This window comes from Octopus sinensis, linkage group LG30 (assembly GCF_006345805.1).
Source record: "Octopus sinensis linkage group LG30, ASM634580v1, whole genome shotgun sequence".
In the NCBI taxonomy this organism is placed as follows: Eukaryota; Metazoa; Mollusca; class Cephalopoda; order Octopoda; family Octopodidae; genus Octopus; species Octopus sinensis.
Window position 1 is genome coordinate 9,943,275 of NC_043026.1, and position 23,349 is coordinate 9,966,623.

Sequence of the window (23,349 nt, forward strand, 5' to 3'; positions counted from 1 at the left end):
AAGGTATAAAGTGGTTTTCTTAACCTTTGGTTACTATGGAAACAGTTCTTCGCAATCAGCGATGCATCACGTGGTGTGGATCTTTGTACGTTTCGCCTGGTGTGGTAACGTTTCTGCCAGCTCTCCGCCTTTACTCAGATAAAAATCTTTATTATGATCAAACTGATCGTACATAGAAAAGGACATAACCAGACAAACAATTACAAAAATGTTAAATGAGTTCGAATGAGCATTAAGTTAGAAATTTGCTTTAAAAATATTTTATATAACGATTAATTTTTCCTTTAACTAGAACTTAAAAGAAAAGAAAGAAAACGAACAAAAGTTCACGAGATCGAAACCGGCAGCCTATAAGGCCCAGCAACTATCTTTTCCTTTCGTCAGTGATTAAGCTGGGCTACTAGCACCCACCTTTCTCATCACATCCTTCCATCGTTTCTCGTATTCTCTCGGTGGCAGGGGGTCCTGCTCTCCAACCCCATCTTGCTCTTCAGATGGTATCCGAAGTAAGACAGCAAACCGACGCCAGAAATGAAGGACCCTTTCACAGAACCTTCCATTCTAGTCCTCCAAACACACCCTTTCAGTACTACAACCGTACAGTAAAAACAAGCCTTACCTTCCTTCGTGAGTTCAGTCGGCGATATCTATTTCTTTATTACCCACAAGGGGCCAAACATAGAGGGGACAAACAAGGACAGACAAACGAATTAAGTCGATTACATCGACCCCAGTGCGTAACTGGTACTTATTTAATCGACCCCGAAAGGATGAAAGGCAAAGTCGACCTCGGCGGAATTTGAACTCAGAACGTAACAGCAGACGAAATACCGCTAAGTATTTCGCCCGGTGTGCTAACGTTTCTGCCAGCTCGCCGCCTTACCACGATATCATCTTTATCATAGATCCAGCCGAAAGCTGTACTCGTCCCAGATGAGATAGCACGTGTTCAACGTAACTTATCAAGCTAGATAGCTCCCGGCATTGTAGAAAAGTGTGCTGGAGAGTCTCATTGACCAGCCCGCATCTTGGACACGTCGGTGGCTCGCCCTTACTCAGATATAAATATGCACACATAAATATAATCAGGTGCAATAAGCTAAAATATAAAGGGTTTTAAGAAGGGTTATCTGTCTTAGGCAGGAGACACGCATGCGCATTGGCTTTCTTTCCGACATCACATTGAGATCGGTTTCGAATGTCTTTTGCAAGAATTTCTCTTCGTCAGATTCTCTAATACATTTATTATACTTATAATATTCATAATTTATTCCTCAACTGCCAGACACAGACATATATATAACAACACCGTCTTTTATGAAACGTTTCCGTAAGTATTAAGCAAAGAAAATATTCAATGTTTTTTTGGTCTAATTTTTGTTTTTCTTTAATGAATGGGAGACGTTCTCTGTCCTTGATTTGTGCGGGATCTGCCTGCTATTTCTAGCTGTGGGAGGCAGGTGGCCTTGATATGTGGCCTTGAATAGCTCATACGCATAAGTTGAATGTTACCCGATATGAGAGAGATTTTCTTCAAATTCGGCGATCTTTCGTCTCTAGTAGACCTTTCCGTCGATTTCCGTAAAAAAAAATTTTTTTTTTTACATATGGGCTTGCGGGAACTTTTGAAGTAATATACATACATATACACATACACCGAGTAAAAAATTTCAGTTATCTCTTTCTTTCACACATTACTCTGTCTCTTCACACACACTAACAGAAGCACTTCACTTACACAACATACTGTCTGTCTCCCACACCCCATCAAACACACACACACACACATGTACATCAATGCTTCCCCTGGACGGGAAAGGTCTGCTAGAGACGAAGGATTGCCGCTCATACGCATAAGTTGAATGTTACCCGATTTGAAAGAGATTCTTTCAAATTCTCTTCAACATTCATTTGAAAATGGTGAGGAAACCTTTTATAAAAAGTCGCGAAAATCTGATTTCCACCCGCTTTTACGACACCGACCACCCCGACAATTTGGCGCACAGTCCCCCCACACACAATAAACGGAACTTTCCGTTTTATATATATATGTATTTTTTTTTCTGTCGGATTCCTATGTTTTCGATGACGATTCCGAATATGCAAAAAAAAAAAGTTTTCCAAAATTTTAATTCCCTCAATTTTTAAAAATATTTTTTTACTCTTTTTAGAAATCTTTTCCGTTTCAATCTACGTAGGAAAATATGAGGGTGGAGAAGAGAAATTTCGATTTCACATTTTTTATGAAAAACTCCAAAATTCATCCACATGCCTTTCCTAGTACCAACCACTTCACAGTGCAAAGAGTACTTTATAAAGCACTGCACAGGCACATGGTGGCACTTTTAAATGGCACTGCCTGTCCGCTTTTATGAGGAACAATCACAATTGCTTTTCGTCACCAGAGGGATGAGTGTACTTCTGCTGTGGAGTACGGGTCTTCTTGAGTACGGCAAGGTGCCAGGCATCTCGATCTTTGTCATATCACCTGAAAAGTTCAGCATCCGAAGTTCGTTTATCAGCCCTTCCACCCATGTCTCCTTGGGTGTCCCACTTCCACGTGTTCCCTCTACTCTGAGGGATCAGCACTTCCTTAGGGAGCATCCAGCTTAGTTGATCTCATTAGAAATGAATTTGTATTTTTTAAGTAATCACAATATCTTACACTGTTGTTTCTCTATAATTTCAGAACATCAGACAACATTGACATAACAGAAGAAACATCCTCAACATCTACCACGTTTCAAAGACTAAAAGGAAATATTGTACAAAACAGATGTATCAGATTGTGTTTTACAAATCTGTGGAAGAATTCTTGTGAAACAATTCCTCAGAAGAAAAATATATAAACTGATATTTGAGAGGAAAAATAATGGAAAAGAGTGAGAAAAGTGTAGAATTGATTTCCCCTGAACCCAAGACAAAAGAGCTGATATCATACGATTGTGATATCTGTAGAAAGTCCTTCCTTCAAAAAAGTGACCTAACTATGCACAAACGTACACATAGGGGAGAGAAACCGTATCGTTGTGATATCTGTGGTAAATTATTCTCTTGCAGTAGTAAGTTATCTCTACACATACGTTCCCATACAGGAGAGAAACCCTATCAGTGTGATGTCTGTGATAAATCATTCACTGATAATGGTGCTCTAACTTCTCACAAACGTATTCATACAGGAGACAAACCTTATCAGTGTGATGTCTGTGGTAAATCATTCTTTAACATTTGCTATGTAACAAAGCACAAACGTTCTCATACGGGAGAGAAGCCATATCATTGCGATATCTGTGGTAAATCGTTCTTTCGTAGTAGTTACGTTACTGTGCACAAGCGTATTCATACAGGTGAGAAACCATATCCTTGTGACATTTGTGGTAAATTATTCTCTTGCAGTAGTAAGTTATCTACACACGTACGTTCACATACAGGAGAGAAACCATATCATTGTGATATCTGTGGTAAATCATTTTCTCGAAGGAGTAACGTTACTGTGCACAAACGTACTCATACAGGAGAGACACCATATCCCTGTGATATCTGTGGTAAATCATTCTCTCAAAGAAATCACTTAACTGAACACAGACGTATTCATGCAGGAGAGAAACCATATCATTGTGATATTTGTGGTAAATCATTTTCTCAAAGTATTCACTTATCTACACACATACGTATTCACACGGGCGAGAAACCATACCACTGTGATTTCTGTGATAAACAATTCTCTGAAAGTCATGCCTTAACAAAACACATGCGTATTCATACAGGAGAGAAGCCATATCACTGTGATATTTGTGGTAAACGGTTCTCTAGTAAAAGATCCTTAACATCACATAATCATACTCACACAGGAAAGAAGCCACATCATTGTGATATTTGCGGTAAACCATGTTCTAATAATAGCTACTTAACTGTTCACAAACGTATTCATACAGGAGAGACACCATACCATTGTGACATTTGTGGTAAACCATGCTCTAATAATAGTGCCTTAACATCTCACAGACGTATTCATACTGGAGAGAAGCCATATCATTGTGATATTTGTGGTAAATCATTCTCTCATAGTAATACATTGAAGGGACACAAATCCATGCATACAGGGGAAAAGCCATTTCATTGTGACATCTGTGGTAAATCATTCTCTCTAAATGGTGACTTAACAAAACACAGACGTATTCATACAGGAGGGAAGCCATTTCATTGTGATATTTGTGGTAAACCATTCTCTGGCAAAGGTGGCTTAGCAACACACAAACGTATTCATACAGGAGAGAAACCATATCATTGTGATATCTGTGGGAAATCATTCTCCCAAAGTATTCACTTAACTATACACACACGTATTCATACAGGAGAGATGCCTTACCATTGTGATATTTGTGGTAAACCATGCTCTAATAATAGTGCTTTAACATCACACAGACGTATTCATACGGGAGAGAAACCATATCATTGTGATATCTGCGGTGAATCCTTCTCTCATAATAATATCTTAACTACACATAAACGTATTCATACAGGAGAGAAGCCCTATCACTGTGATATCTGTGGTAAACACTTCTCTCACAATAGTACGTTAACTACTCATAAACGTCTTCATACAGGAGAGAGACCATATCATTGTGATATCTGTGGTAAATCTTTCTATCAAAATAGTAAGTTAACAAAACACAGACATATTCATACTAGTGAGAAATGAAAAGGGTAGTTTCTCATTTCTTATTTGCTATATATATGTAATTTTCCTGTGTGTTACGCAGTGAAACTTGTGACTGAAGTATTTCCAAAACATTTTGATTTTTTTTCTGTCCTGCTTCTTCCTTGATCATTCATGCATTCTCTTTCCAGAGTGTGAGGACTTCCATACCAAAACTTCTCCTCCTTCTGAAAACCTTACTCATCATCTTTTATCGGTTACTGCATCCACAAATTTCTGTGAATTTATTGCTTATAATCTTTTAAATGCTTCATCCATTAAATATAACGTAACGGCAGACGAAATACGGCTACGCATATTTCCCAGTGTGCTAATGTTTCTGCCAGCTTGCAAATAAATATAAAATTTGATAAAACACAATCTGATGCTTTATCATAAATTCCCATGTATCAAATAAAAATTGTTTCAAGATTTTTGAAATAGAGATTCCTTTTTCCTTGTTACCCCCAACCTAGAGAAGGTGGAGGCATTGTTTTCAGTCATGTTTTGTTTGTTTGTCCGTGGGCAAGATATCTGAAGAACCGCTGGATGGATTTGGTTGAAACTTTCAGGGATGTTTGGCCTCATGACTGGCACAGACTGATTAGATTTGGGGATCGACCCGGTACTGGTGTACACCCAGCTGATTGATTATCGTTGATTATCGTTGTGGGCACTATACACTTAGAAACCATTGGTAAAACTCTTTCCTTGCAATGAGTTCTGTAGATACACAATCAAGTGGTAGTCGAATGACACAATATCAGGAAAATATGGATGATGGGGTAAGAGATCCTATGCATGTCTTCAGCTGTTGCAGCCCATGTTTCACTGCTGTGCAGTATGGCAGTTCACATGCATGCATCATACAAGCTACCTTTCACTCTGAGCATGAGCTAGGAGCTTTTTAAACTTTGCTCAGGCTATTCTTATTCTAGTGGTAACACTCCAAGCATCTATCCCCATTACAGAATTGGTCACCTATGTAGCAGAAGCTATCAACTACTTCTAGTTTCTCCCGCTGGTATGTGATGGAATCCGTTTTCAGTGAGGAATATTGTAAAGTTGTTAAATATGTACATAAACAATGACCCCAAGTAATAAACAGAAAAGACCACAAAGGAAGAACATGAGGCATAAATATAGTTTAGTGCCCCAAACCAGACTTATTCCTTGTTAGTGTCTGAAGAATAGTTTCTTTAAATGAAACTTTGCAGAGATACATTTTCAGTTGTCTAGATTATGATGATTTTCATAAAATTGAGAAAAAACATTTTGGAAGAGATTCTGGTCATTGTCAACCCCACCCTGTTTTTGTTACTACTAACTTCAGGTCTTGAGGAAACATACTGGCAACTTGATCACCAATGAATTTGGTGACACACAAGCCAGATTGGCTACATTCTAACCAGAAAGCAGCTTAAGCAGATAGTTCTGAATGCAAAGTCATTCCCAGTAAAGAGTGGACTTCACAACATAGGTTAGCAGTTAGTGTTTTGACACTTAGAACGAGATGGTTTCAGATATTTCAACCAATCTGGTAGAGGAAGTCTTAGAAACCTAGGGATCCAGTTGGAGACATCATCATCATCGTTTAACGTCTTTTCCATGCTGGCATGGGTTGGAAGGGTCTGGGAAGCCAGGAGGCTGCGCCAGGCTCCAGTCTGATTTGGCAGTGTTTCTACAGGTGGATGCCCTCCTTAACGCCAACCACTTCGTGAATGTAGTGGGTGCTTTTTACGTGCCACCGGCACAGGGGCCTGACGAAGTTGGCAAACGGCCCACCACCTTCCTTTAACCAGGAAGGCAAGGCAGTTTTCATTGTACTATGAATGTGTGTGGTGGACACGTTTGAAAGGTTTAGATACAAATACTTTCATCATTGGCCAACTGCTCACAAACTTTTTCAAGTACCACTTGAAAAGGAAGGTAAGAATAGAGAGAGAGGCTTTGTCTCATGAAAGTTTCAATAAAAGGTGGGTGAATGTAACAAAGATCGTATGTGTAAATGACAAAACCACTTTGAGCATGATCCTGTAAATCCAAAGGAGAGGGCACTTTTTCCATCTTTAGCTTTTCATTTCCCCATCGCCAATTGCTAATTTCTCAATTGTCACTTCTTTTGCCCGTTCATTCCTCTTATGAGATTCACAAGTGTCTTAACTCATACTTCTCTTAGCTTAACGTTTTCTGTTTCTTTTCCCCCACTACACTTTACCTCCCCCACCTTTCACCCTCCCAACCTCTCCCAATAATGTCATTACCCTGTTGTCTATCTGTGCGGGACACCCACACACATAACAGCAGCAATATATTGATACGTGTAAGGCAGCATGCTGGTGGAAACGTTAGCACGCTGGGTGAAATGCTTTGCGGTATTTCGTCTGAGTTCAAATTCTGCCGCGGTCGACTTTGCCTTTCATCCTTTCGGGGTCGATAAATTAAGTACCAGTTACGCACTGGAGGTCGATGTAATCGTTTGTCTGCCCTTCTTTGTCCCCTTCTGTGTTTAGCCCCTTGTAGGTAATAAAGAAACAGGTATATTTTTATTTACATTTGTGAAGAAAAAAACATACCCTTCGCCCCACCCCTAACCCTAAAACAGATTGAAATGCAATAGATCGATATTAGGGTCATAATTATGGGGGACAATTTCATGACACCGCTAGAAAAAAACTGCCGTTCAAACCGAAAAGATCCTAAGTGCATAATTCCCTGCCAAAATATCTTGCATGGTGCCCACAAAACTGAGCAAAATCAGTCCGGAGAGGGCAAAATGGGATCGGAAGTGTTGGGTTAAAAAAACGTTTCCCTAACAATATTTTTTTTTGTCAAAATGATGCTTCAGATCATTTCCAAGGACCCCATGAGAAGAAATCCGAAAAATCCCTGCTAACACAGAGAAATTCTAACAACTTAGAATTTCTCCGTGTTAGCAGGGATTTTTCGGATTTCTTCTCATGGGGGTCCTTGAAGGGTATCTTTTTTTCTTCACGAATGTAAATAAAAATATACCTGTTTCTTTATTACCTACAAGGGGCTAAACACAGAAGGGGACAAAGAAGTTGTTGGTCCTTCCTAATTCTTCCATGCTGGCATGGGTTGGATGGTTGTTGGTCAGGCAGAAATTTCCCTGCCAGATGACCTTCCTCTTCCAGTTTCCAAGCAAGGTGATATTTCCCCATGTCCGGACATGCATTGACATATGTTACACCATGTGTAGACAAACAGAGGAGAAGCTTCATTTAGATTCTGCTACCAAATCCACTCGGGTGGCTTTAGATACACTGACACTATTAACCCCTTACCCGGCAGAAACGAATATATGCGTTTTGACCGAAATCGTTTTTTTCTATCTCTGGCGAGTTAACTCGTCAAAAGATAGACTCGCCAAAATCGACAGCAAACGAGTTCCTTCATCTATTATAAACTCTTTTTTGACATATACGAGTATATTCGCTCGCTTTATACGTCTGGCAGTGACAATGAGTCCTTTTGGGTTTTTTTCTTTGTATATAGATGAAAGAGTTATAGAGCATGTATTGACTGAAACTAATAAAAAATATGTCTGAAAAAATACATTTATTTTCAAAATAATTGTTGGATAAGGGGTTAAAGAAGAAACTTGCTCAAGGTGATGCTCTGTGAGACTGAACCTCAAATCACATGGATGGAAAGCAAAGTTGTCAATTGTTTTTCCAATTTTGTTTCATCATTCATCAATGTTTATTCCTGTTTGATCTGTCATGGAAATTGTAGGTCCTTCGACTCTCCATATGACCACATAATAATAATAATAATAATAATAATTGTGTACAGTGCACAGGTGCACTACAACTCATCTAAAGTGTATATATAATCAGGTGTAGTTTCGGCGGATTTCGGAGAGCATGAGGGCCTTAAAGGATGCAGTGTCATGGCAGTCAACAACTGACGCAGGCAGTTTGCTCCATGCTTCAGCAACTCTGAGCGTGAAAAAAATGTTTCCGAAAGTCATGGGAGCTCTGTTGTTTTCTGACTTTGTAGACATGACCTACTGGAAATAACAGTAAATTTCCCTTAGAATAAACATTTAACCTTAAATGTGACGAAATACCTATTTTTTACTACCCACAAGGGGCTAAACAAGGACAGACAAAGGGATTAAGTCGATTACATCGACCCCAATGCGTAACTGGTACTTAATTTATCGACCCCGAAAGGATGAAAGGCAAAGTCGACCATGGCAGAATTTGAACTCAGAACGTAACAGCAGACGAAATACCTATTTTTTACTACCCACAAGGGGCTAAACAAGGACAGACAAAGGGATTAAGTCGATTACATCGACCCCAATGCGTAACTGGTACTTAATTTATCGACCCCGAAAGGATGAAAGGCAAAGTCGACCTCGGTGGAATTTGAACTCAGAACGTAACAGCAGACGAAATACCTATTTTTTACTACCCACAAGGGGCTAAACACAGAGGGGACAAACAAGGACAGACAAAGGGATTAAGTCGATTACATCGACCCCAATGCGTAACTGGTACTTAATTTATCGACCCCGAAAGGATGAAAGGCAAAGTCGACCTCGGCGGAATTTGAACTCAGAACGTAACGACAGACGAAATACCTATTTTTTACTACCCACAAGGGGCTAAACAAGGACAGACAAAGGGATTAAGTCGATTACATCGACCCCAATGCGTAACTGGTACTTAATTTATCGACCCCGAAAGGATGAAAGGCAAAGTCGACCTCGGCGGAATTTGAACTCAGAACGTAACGGCAGACGAAATACGGCTACGCATTTCGCCCGGCGTGCTAACGTTTCATATTTTTTTATTGCCCACAAGGGGCTGAACATAGAGGGGACAAACAAAGGTATTAAGTCGATTACATTGATCTCCAGTGCGTAACTGGTACTTAATTTATCGACTCCGAGAGGATGAAAGGCAAAGTCGACCTCGGCGGAATTTGAACTCAGAACGTAACGGCAGACGAAATACGGCTACGCATTTCGCCCGCCGGCGTGCTAACGTTTCTGCCAACGCCGTTCCCCTCTTGCTTCTCTGCACAGGACATCCACACACATATCCACAGCAATCACGGGAGATAATTAGACTGAGATATTTCAGGACAGGAGATACGCATGCGCATTGAACGAGCTTCCCCACTTGATGTTGATATCGGGTGAAACGTCCTCTGCATTAATTTCTCTTAATCAGCTGGAAATTTTTGGGTTGGTGCAGAATTATCGCGGCTTTTTTTTTTTTTCTCCATAAAAATGCGTATCGAAAACCACATGCACATTCGTCATATTATGCTGTATCACTTCGAGAAAGGCTGGAATGCGGCGCAGTCGTTTCGGGATCTCAATGAACTTTTTGGTGAAGGAACAATCAGCAAAAGCCAAGTTGAAAGATGGTTCAAGAAGTTCAAGTCGGGCGATCGAAACCTCGCAGATGAAAAAAGAAGAGGTCGATCGTCCAGTTTCAACGACGAGGCACTTTTGGCAGCCGTGGAAGAGGACAAAAGCCTGACGACGAGGATGTTGGCCGAGGGCTTCAATGTGGACCATTCGACCATCGTTCGTCGTCTCAAAAAGCTCGGAAAAGTAGGGAAGTTGACTGGGTGGGTCCCCCACGAACTCTCCGATAACAACAAAGCCGAACGTAAAGAAGCAGATGGGAAAAACGTGGGTAGAGGGTGATGTGCCGGCAACCCTCTCTCATTACACTTTTACAAAGTAAACAACAACACATATAACTACGCAAAAGCAGCCATGGTTGGAACAAGAACAACAAGTATTATTGGCGATCTTTCGTCTCTAGTAGACCTTTCCGTCGATTTCCGTAAATTTTTTTTTTTTTTTACATATGGGCTTGCGCGAACTTTTGAAGCAATATACATACATATACACATACACCGAGTAAAAAATTTCAGTTATCTCTTTCTTTCACACATTACTCTGTCTCTTCACACATACTAACAGAAGCACTTCACTTACACAACATACTGTCTGTCTGCCACACCCCATCAAACACACACACACACACACACACACACATGTACATCAATGTTTCCCATGCACGGTAACTTCAAAAGAACTTCCCTCGTCATACAATCGCTTTCTCTTAGTCTCTTTCGCTCTCATTACTTCAAAAGTTCCCGCAAGCCCATATGTAAAAAAAAAAGAAGTTTTTTTACGGAAATCGACGGAAAGGTCTACTAGAGACGAAAGATTGCCGTATTATTAAAAGAGAAAAGAGGCATGGTCATGCCTTACCCAAATGACCTTATCTTATCACCCATCTCTTGTTATGCGCTCGTAAATTAGTTGAGCTCTGAGTGACTGTATGCAAATGAGTTCATATCTGGGGTCCGGATCTCGCGTGGGAAAAAAAAAATTCATGCATGGGACACTCACACATACATCCACAGCAGATGAAAGATGAAGAGTTAATTAAACTTAGCAGACTTAATTATTTTAGGACCGGAGAGACGCATGCGCATTGAACTTACTTCCAGCTTCCTCTCGATATCCAATTAATTGTCCCGTGCATGAATTTCTCTTAATTAGCTGTAAATCCAATTATGATATCTATAATACGTACTTATACCGCATTCTCAACCACCAGATGCACACATATATAACCACACTATCCTTTAAGAAACATTTCCGTAAGTATTAAACAATGAAGATATTCTATGTTTTTAATTCTGTAGACGTTCGGTTTTTTGCAGGTGCTCCCTTCTGTGGTTTATGAGCGAAAGATGTCCTTGATTTGGTTGCTATTTCTAACTTTCGAAGACAGATACAGTGTCGCCAACTTAAAATCACGGTTTTATGCTAAATTTCAGTAGAAAAAAATACAAAAAAAAAATGCTAAAGAATAATTATATCAAAAAGCTTAATTTTTAATTTACATTTTTATTTACCTTCTTTAATTATATTCAGCATTGAAAAATAATTTCTTGAATTTCACTGATTTAATCACTTTGGGTTGCAGTGCTTAGGTCTTCACTTCTGTATACATTTAAGGTCCCAATCTTGTTAATTATGTTGTGTTTTGGGATATCGAAGCAGTCGCAACCTTTGCCATATCTTTTCAGGCCGTACTTTTAAAGACAGTATTGATCTAAGCATAGGAAGATGCATTTTGTTTTTCAATTTTGATTTGATTACGCCCATACTACTGAACAACCGTTCAACTTCTGCATTTGAGTTTGGCAATGTCAATAGATTAATGGCAAAATTTGCAACATCGCTAAAAGGATTTCCTCCGGTAGCATCTTTATTTTCCAAGAATTCTAGCCAGAATGCCTCAGTAGTAGATGTATTTGTCCATTTAACTAAATGAATGCTATTAAACTGAATTTCAATTGGAGCAATTTTTTCTTCATTTAAATGCTTAAATTGCTTCTAATTACCTCTCAATTCATCAATGTTTATTCTTGTTTGATCTGTCATGAAAATTGTAGGTCCTGCGACTCTCTATATTATCATATGACCTACTGGAAATAACAGCACATTTCCCTTAAATTTTTCCTATGGGTCGTGAATATTGACGACTGCATTGGGTGATGTACCACTTTTTTTTGTGAGTGTCACTGTAATATATGATAAAATTTCCTATCGACTTGTTTATCCATGGATATCCATGGATTCATCTAATAACAGGCTAAATTTTCAATCTCCTATATCAGAAATCAAATCTCCATCAAAATATGGAGCTAGACCATTTCTCACAATATTTGCACATTTTGTACGATGCAACTTCACTTTGGATATAATATCACCATCAGACATATAATTCTTACATAATTCTAATAAGTGATCCCTCGAGCCGGAGCTGAACAGACGGATTGGGAAGGCTGCTGCTGCCATGGCTAAGCTCTCCAGGAGAGTGTGGGAAAACAACATGCTCACAATAACCACCAAGATCGCAGTGTACCGAGCCTGCGTGCTGAGCACCCTACTCTACGGCAGCGAGAGCTGGACAACATACACCCGGCAAGAATGCCGCCTCAGCGGCTTCCACATGCGGTGTCTTCGACGGATCCTTGGCATCTCCTGGAAGGACCGAGTACCAAACGGAGTCATCCTAGAACAGACTAATATGCCAAGCATGCATGCCCTCCTCATGCGGAGACGACTGCGCTGGCTCGGACACGTCTGCCGCATGCAGGACGGTCGCATGCCTAAAGACATCCTGTACAGCGAACTCACCACGGGATCCCGACCCAAGGGACGTCCACAGCTACGATACAGGGATGTGTGCAAGCGCGACCTGAGGACTGCCAACATCTGTGTGGACACGTGGGAGGAAACAGCTGCTGACCGCTCTGCCTGGCGTCGGACAGTGAGGAAAGGCGTTTCCATGGCTGAGGAAAGGAGGGCACAGCTGTGGTCGGACAGGCGGGACAGGAGGAGGACAACTGCAGCAACACCCCACACGTACCCATCGATGTTCGTGTGCAGCAACTGTACCAGGGGCTGCCACTCTAGAATTGGACTGTTCAGTCACAGCAGACGCTGCTCATCATCAAAGTAGGCCCCACCCTTGGCGCGACCCATTGTCTATCAAGACAGACGGGGGAGAAGAGAGAGAAGAGAAGATCAAAGTTATTAAATGATGAATGGCAACAAATAAACATTGCTAAATTCGCTTCAGGCATAGATGTCTTATCATTTTTGCTGTAAAGTTGATGTCTTATGTTTCTTTGCCTCACAGTGGCTTACTAAAAGAGAATATTTTGCAAGCATATTACATCTACAATATCTGCAATGTACTTCACACAACCACTTAGTAAACGCTGGTATCTTAAGCCATTCCTTTCAGAATTTTTGCTGGTACAACTTTGTTTTTTCTTTGCTCGTTATAATATAGTGGGAAGTAAGAATATAAATTGAATGATGAATAAAAAATATAAAATTGAAAATACAACTTATCAGAAATTGTTGTGGCGAGCAGGGGGACATATTATGAACAGTCAATGACGATATAAATAGGGCTTCCAACCTTTCCTCATGGAAGTGATTTCATGGTTTAAAACCAAGCAGGGTCGACGCAGGGCAAGGTGTACCCATCTTCCTCTCAATCCCCCTACATGTGTGTGTGTGTGTGTGTGTAAAAGGCGGCGAGCTGGCCGAATCGTTAGCATGCCGGGTGAAATGCTTAGCGGTATTTCGTCTGTCGTTACGTTCTGAGTTCAAATTCCGCCGAGGTCGACTTTGCCTTTCATCCTTTCGGGGTCGATAAATTAAGTACCAGTTACGCACTGGGGTCGATGTAATCGACTTAATACCTATGTCTGTCCTTGTTTGTCCCCTCTGTGTTTAGCCCCTTGTGGGTAATAAAGAAATAGGTATTTCGTCTGCCGGTTTCGTCTGTCGTTACCTTCTGAGTTCAAATTCCGCCGAGGTCGACTTTGCCTTTCATCCTTTCGGGGTCGATAAATTAAGTACCAGTTACGCACTGGGGTCGATGTAATCGACTTAATACCTATGTCTGTCCTTGTTTGTCCCCCTCTGTGTTTAGCCCCTTGTGGGTAATAAAGAAATAGGTATTTCGTCTGCCGGTTTCGTCTGTCGTTACGTTCTGAGTTCAAATTCCGCCGAGGTCGACTTTGCCTTTCATCCTTTCGGGGTCGATAAATTAAGTACCAGTTACGCACTGGGGTCGATGTAATCGACTTAATACCTATGTCTGTCCTTGTTTGTCCCCTCTGTGTTTAGCCCCTTGTGGGTAATAAAGAAATAGGTATTTCGTCTGCCGGTTTCGTCTGTCGTTACGTTCTGAGTTCAAATTCCGCCGAGGTCGACTTTGCCTTTCATCCTTTCGGGGTCGATAAATTAAGTACCAGTTACGCACTGGGGTCGATGTAATCGACTTAATACCTATGTCTGTCCTTGTTTGTCCCCTCTGTGTTTAGCCCCTTGTGGGTAATAAAGAAATAGGTATTTCGTCTGCCGGTTTCGTCTGTCGTTACGTTCTGAGTTCAAATTCCGCCGAGGTCGACTTTGCCTTTCATCCTTTCGGGGTCGATAAATTAAGTACCAGTTACGCACTGGGGTCGATATAATAGACTTAATCCGTCCGTTTGTCTGTCCTTGTTTGTCCCCTCTGTGAGTTAGCTCCTTGTGGGCAGTAAAGAAATATATATATATATATGGTAATTTGGCAGGTGGGGGTGCGTTGGAATTTGCAAGTCCGTGAGCAATTGTTTTAATGCTTATCTTATTCCTGCCATTACACACACACACACACACACACATGCTTACACACACACATACACACAAATCTGTCTGGATTAAGGTAGTTTAAATGTAGATCAACTCTGATACAATACACTGGTTACTCGAAAACAAAGCTTTTCCCCGACAAGAAAGAGAGAGAAAGAACGAAGGAAGGAAAGAAAGAAAGAAATAAGGAGAGAGAGAAAGAAAGAAGGAGAGGGAGATAGAAAGAAGGAAAGAGAGAAAGATAGAAAGGAAGGAAGAAGGAGAGAGAAGGAAAGGAATGAAGGAAGAAGGAGAGAGAGATAGAATGAGGGGAAGAAAGAAATAAGGAGAGAGAGAAAGAAAGGAGAGGGAGATAGAAAGAAAGGAATGAAGGAAGAAAGAAAGGAGAGATAGATAGAAAGAGGGGAAGGAAGAAAGAAAGAAGGAGAGAGAGATAGAAAGAGGGGTAGAAAGAAAGGGAGGAAGATAGAAAGAGGGAAAGAAAGAAAGGAAGAAAGGAAGAAAGAAGGAGAGAGAGATAGAAAGAGGGGAAGAAAGAAAAGAAGGTAAGAAATGAATAAATGTTATTTGATAGCGAATGAGGAAATCTAAAAAGCATTTGATCTTGTCTGAAGGCTGACCTGGTTTGTGCAGCTCAAGTGCTGAGCAGCCGATTGCAGTTCACACGCAACCAGTTGTCGTTTCAATTAATTCTTGGAAAAGGACTTCACTTTCACTTTCAGGTCAAAAGCAATTCGGGTGGATTTCGCAAACGCATGCGCATTATATATCAATCTATATACCATACCCGGAACTAATTTCAGCTTATCGCATTTCTGGAACGGACGATATGGATGCTGAACGTGTGAATGTGAGTACAGAAGCTCAGTTCCATCGACCCACTAGGGAAGATTTAAGAAATTGTTTCGATAAATATGACATGGAACATAAAAAGCGAGGTGTTGCCTACATCTTCAACAATGAAAATTTCAAAGACTCAAAAAATCTTCCAATTCGTCACGGCTCATCAAAAGACACAGAAGATTTTAAAGCATCATTACTGAATCTTGGATTTCGTGAAGATGACATCAAAGTTCATGCAGATGAGAGTGCCGATGAGATGCGCAAAACTTTGGACGAGTTTGAGCAAAATAATCCTGATATTAAAGGTAATATCGACTGCTTTATTTGTGCGATTCTGAGCCATGGTAAGGAAAACGATATTATATATGGATACGACGGTGAAGTTGAGCTAGACGAATTGCTTTCTTACCTGAGACCCGATCGCTGTCCATCTCTGACAGGAATACCTAAATTAATCTTTATTCAAGCATGTCGTGGAAGCAAGATTGATGTTGGAGTCGAAAGAAACGATGCCGAGGAAGAAGAAACTGGAAAAAAGCCACCGAAAATTCCAATCATGGCAGATATGTTGGTTTTCCATTCGTCATCAAATAAATATCCGTCAATGAGGGATAAAGAAATAGGTTCGTGGTTTATGCAGACTTTAAGTAAAATGTTGATGGAATATGGCACTGAATACGAAATGATGACACTTTTAACCGCTGTCTCTAAGTATGTTGCCTCTTTAGAATTCCAAAGTTCTGACCAGCCGGAATACAATGTTTGTAAACAAATGCCTCAGATTATGTCGACATTGGTCAAAAAACTAAAGTTTGAACGGAGGAACGAAGATATTTCAGTAAACATACATTCTTAATTGCAAAAATAGAATATTTTAGGAACTCGTATATCTACAAAGAAGTACAAAGTATTTACACGTAATACCTGCAGTATAGATTGAAAAGTATATATAATGTTTTCAACCAAAAAATTACTAATATGATTACAAACTTGATTTGATTTAATATCTTCTAACATTTTAAGATGTTTAACTAAAACTATTTCCTACCATGAATTTTACTGAGAACACCAGTGCCTTATAGGTCCATTCTAAATTACAAAATAATTCTACGCTCAGAAAATTGAACAAACATTCTTTTATATACAACTAAATATGAACAATATTAATACGTAGGCTATTATATTCATGCGCTTTCCTATATCGCTGGATTCGTAACAGTTTCTCTGCCAAAGAGAAATTGTTTATCTTTCTTCTCTCACTGCATTAAACTATTTCGTAATATTTTTTTCAATTATTCCATTTTTGTTTTCTTTATTACTATGGTGAATAATCTCCTGTTATCAACACAAAGTCTCTGAAATGACAACGAAATAATAAAATGTATAAGCTTTTACGCTAGTTTTTAATTTATGAAAATATTTAAAGTGTGAAAGAAAGGTTGTGATATAATTTTGTGTGCGGAAAAACATTTATGATAAACTGTCGAAGGTAAAGAACATGCACCTCCAATGTTTAAGGTTAGGGTTTGGGGCTCAGGTTTTGGGTTCGGGTTAGGGTTACGATGAAAACGGGTGGTGTGCGCATTCTTTACTTCCGCCGATAAAATAATTAAATTTCTGATTGTTGCGTGAATTATCGGCTGAAGTAGCCATTAAGCAAAATACACACGGATTGAGGGTGTGGCTGGTATATGTGTGAATACCACCATATGTCTATACTACGACTACTAGGAGCTGTATATGACACTGTTGATTTTATGAGCTGACTGTTATTTCTAGCGTCGGAGGTCAACAGTTTACATAGAAGAAAATGACGAAAACTGTTGAGATTTTTACGGAAAAACTTTGTTTTGTTGAGAGAGTGTGGATGTTATTGAAATGATATTACGATAAATGTTGAGATCTTTCGAAAACATAATATCATTCCCTGCACAGTTGACTGCCCTAGATGCCATTTACAATGTACACTCCGCGAAAATACAAGCATCTTCCGATGTGGAAGGTCTGTTCGCCGTCGAAGACAAAGGCCAACGCAATGTGGATATCCTATATCGCTATACAACAACACTTTTTTGGAGCGGAGTCAGATACCACCCTGTAAAGTCCTATTATTTATAAATTACTTCCTTACAGACTGTTGGTCGCATGCATTAGTCATGGAAAATTTAAACATTTCATATCCGACCTCAATTGATTGGCGATCCTTCTGCTCCGAGGTTTGTCAGCATTGGGTTGAAAATTACCAGGACCAAATCGGTGGAGCAGGAGTTGAAGTAGAGATCAATGAAACAGTTATTGTAAGAAGAAAGTATAATCGTGGAAGACTCACAGAAACTATCTGGCTTTTCGGTGGGATAGAGCGAGTAGGCCAAAAAAAAAGTTTTGATACCTCTTTCATCTGAGTGTGGTGAAGAGGAAAGGCGAGATGCCGCCACACTGATCCCCTTAATTACCCGATATATACGCCATAATTACCCGATATATATAGCGATTCTTGGGCTGCGTATAACTCTCTTGGAAATCTCAGCTATACTCACTTCCGCATCAACCACAGTGAAAACTTTGTTGATCCGACAAACGCATCGGTGCAGACACAGACGATAGAGAGATTGTGGGGGTCAGTTAAGAGATCAATTGTTCGCCCAGGCATTCGTGCCTGTTACTTAAAACAATACCTCGCCAAGTTCCTATTTATGGACAGCATTAAACCTGCTGCCAAGAGAATACACGTATTCTTATTGGCAGCAGCAAGTTTTTATCCTGGCCCGAGATAATTTTTTCCTCCAAACGCAACCCATCTCATTTCTTTATCAACACTGTCGATGGACCACTCAAAGAGGTATGTATACATTATCATTTTCGTAACATAATTTCTGTAGTATTTCAAGATGTTTCTGACACGTATTTTGATTCACATGGCGGAGATCCAACATTTCTTCTCTTTATTTATTTATTTTTTTTGCGAAATATGTACAAAAATACGGAGTTTATGATTCATGTGTGAGTGTGTGTTCTTGATAATAGTTTAGAACAAGTAGTTTTACACCTATTACGCTATTTTTGTTTTTGTGCCCGGTTCAGACGCTTTCGGAAATTCCCGATATAAATATTCCGAGGCCTCTCCCCACCCCTCTTTCTCGAGAGCGCATTTTTTTTTTCATATTCGTTTAGAGCAAGTTGTTTTACACATATTACACTATTTTTTTTTTTGTTTTGGTGCCCGGGTCAGCCCCTCAGACGCTTTCGGAAATTCCCGATGTGAATTTTCCGAGGCCTCTCCCCCACTCCCCTTTCGCGTGCGCGCATTTTTTTTTCATATTCGTTCAGAGGGAGTTGTTTTACACCTATGACACACATTTTTTTTTTGTTTCTTTGACCGGGTTTAACGCTTTAGTTTGACCGAGATTTTTACGGAAAAACTTTGTTTTGTTGAGAGAGTGTGGATGTTATTGAAATGATATTACGATAAATGTTGAGAACTTTTCAACGTTATTGAAATAGAATTCGTAGAGTTACCGCCTGTTGTTGTGTTGCTGTGAATATTTGATTATATCGTAGCGAGCTGGATGTGATGTGTCATGTCACGTCGATATGATCCAACCCACCACTGAATGTAGTGTTGCCAACTTAAATTCAGAAATTTATGCTAAATTTCAGTGGAAAAAATACACAAAAAAAAAATGCTGAAATATGCTAAATAAGACAAAAAAAGAAAAAAAATGCTAAAGAATAATTATATCAAAAAGTTAATTTTTAATTTACATTTTTATTTACCTTCTTTAATTATATTCAGCATTGAAAAATAATTTCTTGAATTTCACTGATTTAATCACTTTGGGTTGCAGTGCTTAGGTCTTCACTTCTGTATACATTTAAGGTCCCAATCTTGTTAATTATGTTGTGTTTTGGGATATCGAAGCAGTCGCAACCTTTGCCATATCTTTTCAGGCCGTAATTTTAAAGACAGTATTGATCTAAGCATAGGAAGATGCATTTTGTTTTTCAATTTTGATTTGATTACGCCCATACTACTGAACAACCGTTCAACTTCTGCATTTGAGTTTGGCAATGTCAATAGATTAATGGCAAAATTTGCAACATCGCTAAAAGGATTTCCTCCGGTAGCATCTTTATTTTGCAAGAATTCCAGCCAGAATGCCTCAGTAGTAGATGTATTGGCGATCTTTCGTCTCTAGTAGACCTTTCCGTCGATTTCCATAAAAAATTTTCTTTTTTACATATGGGCTTGCGGGAACTTTTGAAGTAATATACATACATATACACATACACCGAGTAAAAAATTTCAGTTATCTCTTTCTTTCACACATTACTCTCTCTGTCTCTTCACACACACTAACAGAAGCACTTCACTTACACAACATACTGTCTGTCTCCCACACCCCATCAAACACACACACACATGCACATCAATGCTTCCCATGCACGGTAACTTCAAAAGAACTTCCCTCGTCATAAAATCGCTTTCTCTTTGTCTCTTTCGCTCTCATTACTTCAAAAGTTCCCGCAAGCCCATATATAAAAAAAAAAGAAAAAATTTTTTTACGGAAATCGACGGAAAGGTCTACTAGAGACGAAAGATTGCCGATGTATTTGTCCATTTAACTAAATGAATGCTATTAAACTGAATTTCAATTGAAGCAATTTTTTCTTCATTTAAATGCTTAAATTGCTTCTAATTACCTCTCAATTCATCAATGTTTATTCTTGTCCTGAAAATTGTAGGTCCTGCGACTCTCTATATGATCATATGACCTACTGGAAATAACAGCACATTTCCCTTAAATTTTTCCTATGGGTCGTGAATATCGACGACTGCATTGGGTAATGTAGTCATAGAAATAGACAGGATGTTCATGGATGGAATGTCATTAAACACATGTCTGCTCTGCCAGAAATGACCTGGATCTAAAGAACAGTATCAAGTTCTATTTCTACAGAAGGACTAATGTTAGTGTCCCCTATTCTGTGGTTTTCTTTTCAAACTGTTACACAATGCGCAGGAGTGGCTGTGTGGTAAGTAGCTTGCTAACCAACCACATGGTTCCGGGTTCAGTCCCACTGCGTGGCATCTTGGGCAAGTGTCTTCTGCTATAGCCCCGGGCCAACCAATGCCTTGTGAGTGGATTTGGTAGACGGAAACTGAAAGAAGCCTGTTGTATATATGTATATATATATGTATGTGTTTGTGTGTCTGTGTTTGTCCCCCTAGCATTGCTTGACAACTGATGCTGGTGTGTTTATGTCCCCGTTACTTATTCTTTGTAAGTCCAGTACTTATTCTATCGGTCTCTTTTGCCGAACCGCTAAGTAACGGGGACATAAACACACCAGCATCGGTTGTCAAGCAATGCTAGGGGGACAAACACAGACACACAAAAGAGTAAAAGAGTAATGTCAAGTTCTCTTTCTGGAGAAGGACTAATGTTAGTCTCCACTATTCTGTAGTTTTATTTTCAAACTGTTACACAATGCGCAGGAGTGGATGTGTGGTAAGTAGCTTGTTTACCAACCACATGGTTCCGGGTTCAGTCCCACTGCGTGGCATCTTGGGCAAGTGTTTTCTGCTATAGCTCCGGGCCAACCAATGCCTTGTGAGTGGATTTGGTAGACGGAAACTGAAAGAAGCCTGTCGTATATATGTATATATATATATATGTGTGTGTGTGTATGTGTTTGTCCCCCTAGCATTGCTTGACAACCGATGCTGGTGTGTTTACGTCCCCGTCACTTAGCGGTTCGGCAAAAGTGGTGAAAAGCACTTGTGGCCATTCCTCATAAAAGTGCCCATGCAGTGCCACATATAAACACCTTGCACGTTGTGAAGGGGTCGGTACTAGGAAGGGCATCCAGTTGAAATGATGACAAATGTGACTGAAGTCTGCTGCAGCTCCCCAGCACTGGTCAAAACATCCAACCCATTCCAGCATGGACAACAGACATTATAAGATGATGATGATGAACTGAACATCCTAATTTACCAAAATTTACATCACAGACTCCTGTTTGAAGTTGACATATTTATAAACTACAGCGACACCATCACATTACTCTCTCTTTTACTGTTTTTACTTGTTTCAGTCATTTGACTGCGGCCATGCTGGAGCACCGCCTTTAGTCGAGCAAATCAACCCCGAGACTTATTCTTTGTAAGTCCAGTACTTATTCTATCGGTCTCTTTTGCCGAACCGCTAAGTGACGGGGACGTAAACACGCCAGCATCGGTTGTCAAGCAATGCTAGGGGGACAGACACACAAACACACACACATACAAATACACATATATATGTATACATATATATGACAGGCTTCTTTCAGTTTCCGTCTACCAAATCCACTCACAAGGCATTGGTTGGCCCGGAGCTATAGCAGAAAACACTTGCCCAAGATGCCACGCAGTGGGACTGAACCCGGAACCATGTGGTTGGTAAGCAAGCTACTTACCACACAGCCACTCCAGCGCCTATTGTTGTTTAAATCCAGGATGAGTTTTAATACCTCTTTTATGAAGTGCGGATCTTCTTCAGTACATCAAGTCTCCAAAAATCTCATTCCTTCGTCATCTCATCTAAAAGGTTCTTCAGTATTTCGTCCCATGTTCTTCTGGGTGTCCCACTACCACATGTTCAATCCACTTTCAGTGATTGACACTTCTTTATGGAGCTGTTGACATACAGCTCAGTTCTTAGGTTAAATGTTTATTTCTACAGTTTATCTCAATAGAAATGAATCTGTATATTTTAAGTAGCCTCTACATCTTACACTGTTGTTTCTCTATAATTTCAGAACATCAGATGACATTGACATAACAGAAGAAGCATCCTTAATCTCTACTATATTTTAAAGACTAAAGGAAACTATTATACGAAACATATGTATCAGATTGTTTCTACAAATCAGTCATAGAATCCCTGTGAAGTATTTGCTCTGAAATAATATCATTAGCCAAGTTTCTGGACATCCCTGACTGGAGTGTCAAGAAGAGGAGCCTGTGTACTAATTAAAGTTGGATTTAATTAATGAAAGTGTTGCTAAAGAAGGGTAACAACTGGACAGAAATACAGCAGAAGAAGTGTTTGTAAGAAATAAAGTACAAGAAGAAAAGGAAGGAAAATGTATAAACTTGGATTTGAGAGGAAAAGTAATGGAAAAGAGTGAGAAAATTATAGAATTGATTTCCTCTCAACACATGGTAAAAGAGATAGGGTCATATGACTGACATCTGTACAAAGTCCTTCTTTCAAAGAATATAACCTAATTATGCACAAACGTATTCATACAGGAGAGAAATCATATCACTGTGATATCTGTGGTAAAGTGTTTTCTCATAATAGTGTTTTAACTGCACATAAACGTATCCATACAGGAGAGAAACCATATCATTGTGATATTTGTGGTATATCATTCTCTGTAAGAGGTACATTGACTAGACACAAAAATATTCATACAGGAGAGAAACCATATCATTGTGATATCTGTGGTAAAACATTCTCTCAAAGTAGTAATTTAATGAAACACAAACTTATTCATACAGGAGAAAAGCCATACCATTGCAATA

The 23,349-nt window shown here is 39.6% G+C and overlaps 1 protein-coding gene and 1 long non-coding RNA gene across 3 annotated transcripts in view; both read left to right on the forward strand.

Moving 5' to 3' along the window:
- The window catches only part of LOC115226358 (zinc finger protein 665-like), a 64,626-nt gene that overhangs the window by 40,471 nt on the left and 806 nt on the right, over window positions 1-23,349 (forward strand). The window contains exons 7-9 of one of the 2 annotated variants that reach the window (XM_029797358.2): window positions 3,164-3,468; window positions 3,721-3,874; window positions 3,959-4,578. In XM_029797358.2, coding sequence (XP_029653218.2) covers window positions 3,164-3,468; window positions 3,721-3,874; window positions 3,959-4,578 — 1,079 coding nt within the window. Of the gene's footprint in view, window positions 1-3,163; window positions 3,469-3,499; window positions 3,623-3,720; window positions 3,875-3,958; window positions 4,579-23,349 lie in introns of both variants that reach the window. The other variant, XM_036515253.1, reaches the window with a different exon arrangement.
- Window positions 10,832-22,983, forward strand: LOC118768559. The gene is made up of 2 exons (XR_005004367.1): window positions 10,832-11,365; window positions 22,578-22,983. It is a non-coding gene; the product is annotated as an uncharacterized LOC118768559 (long non-coding RNA).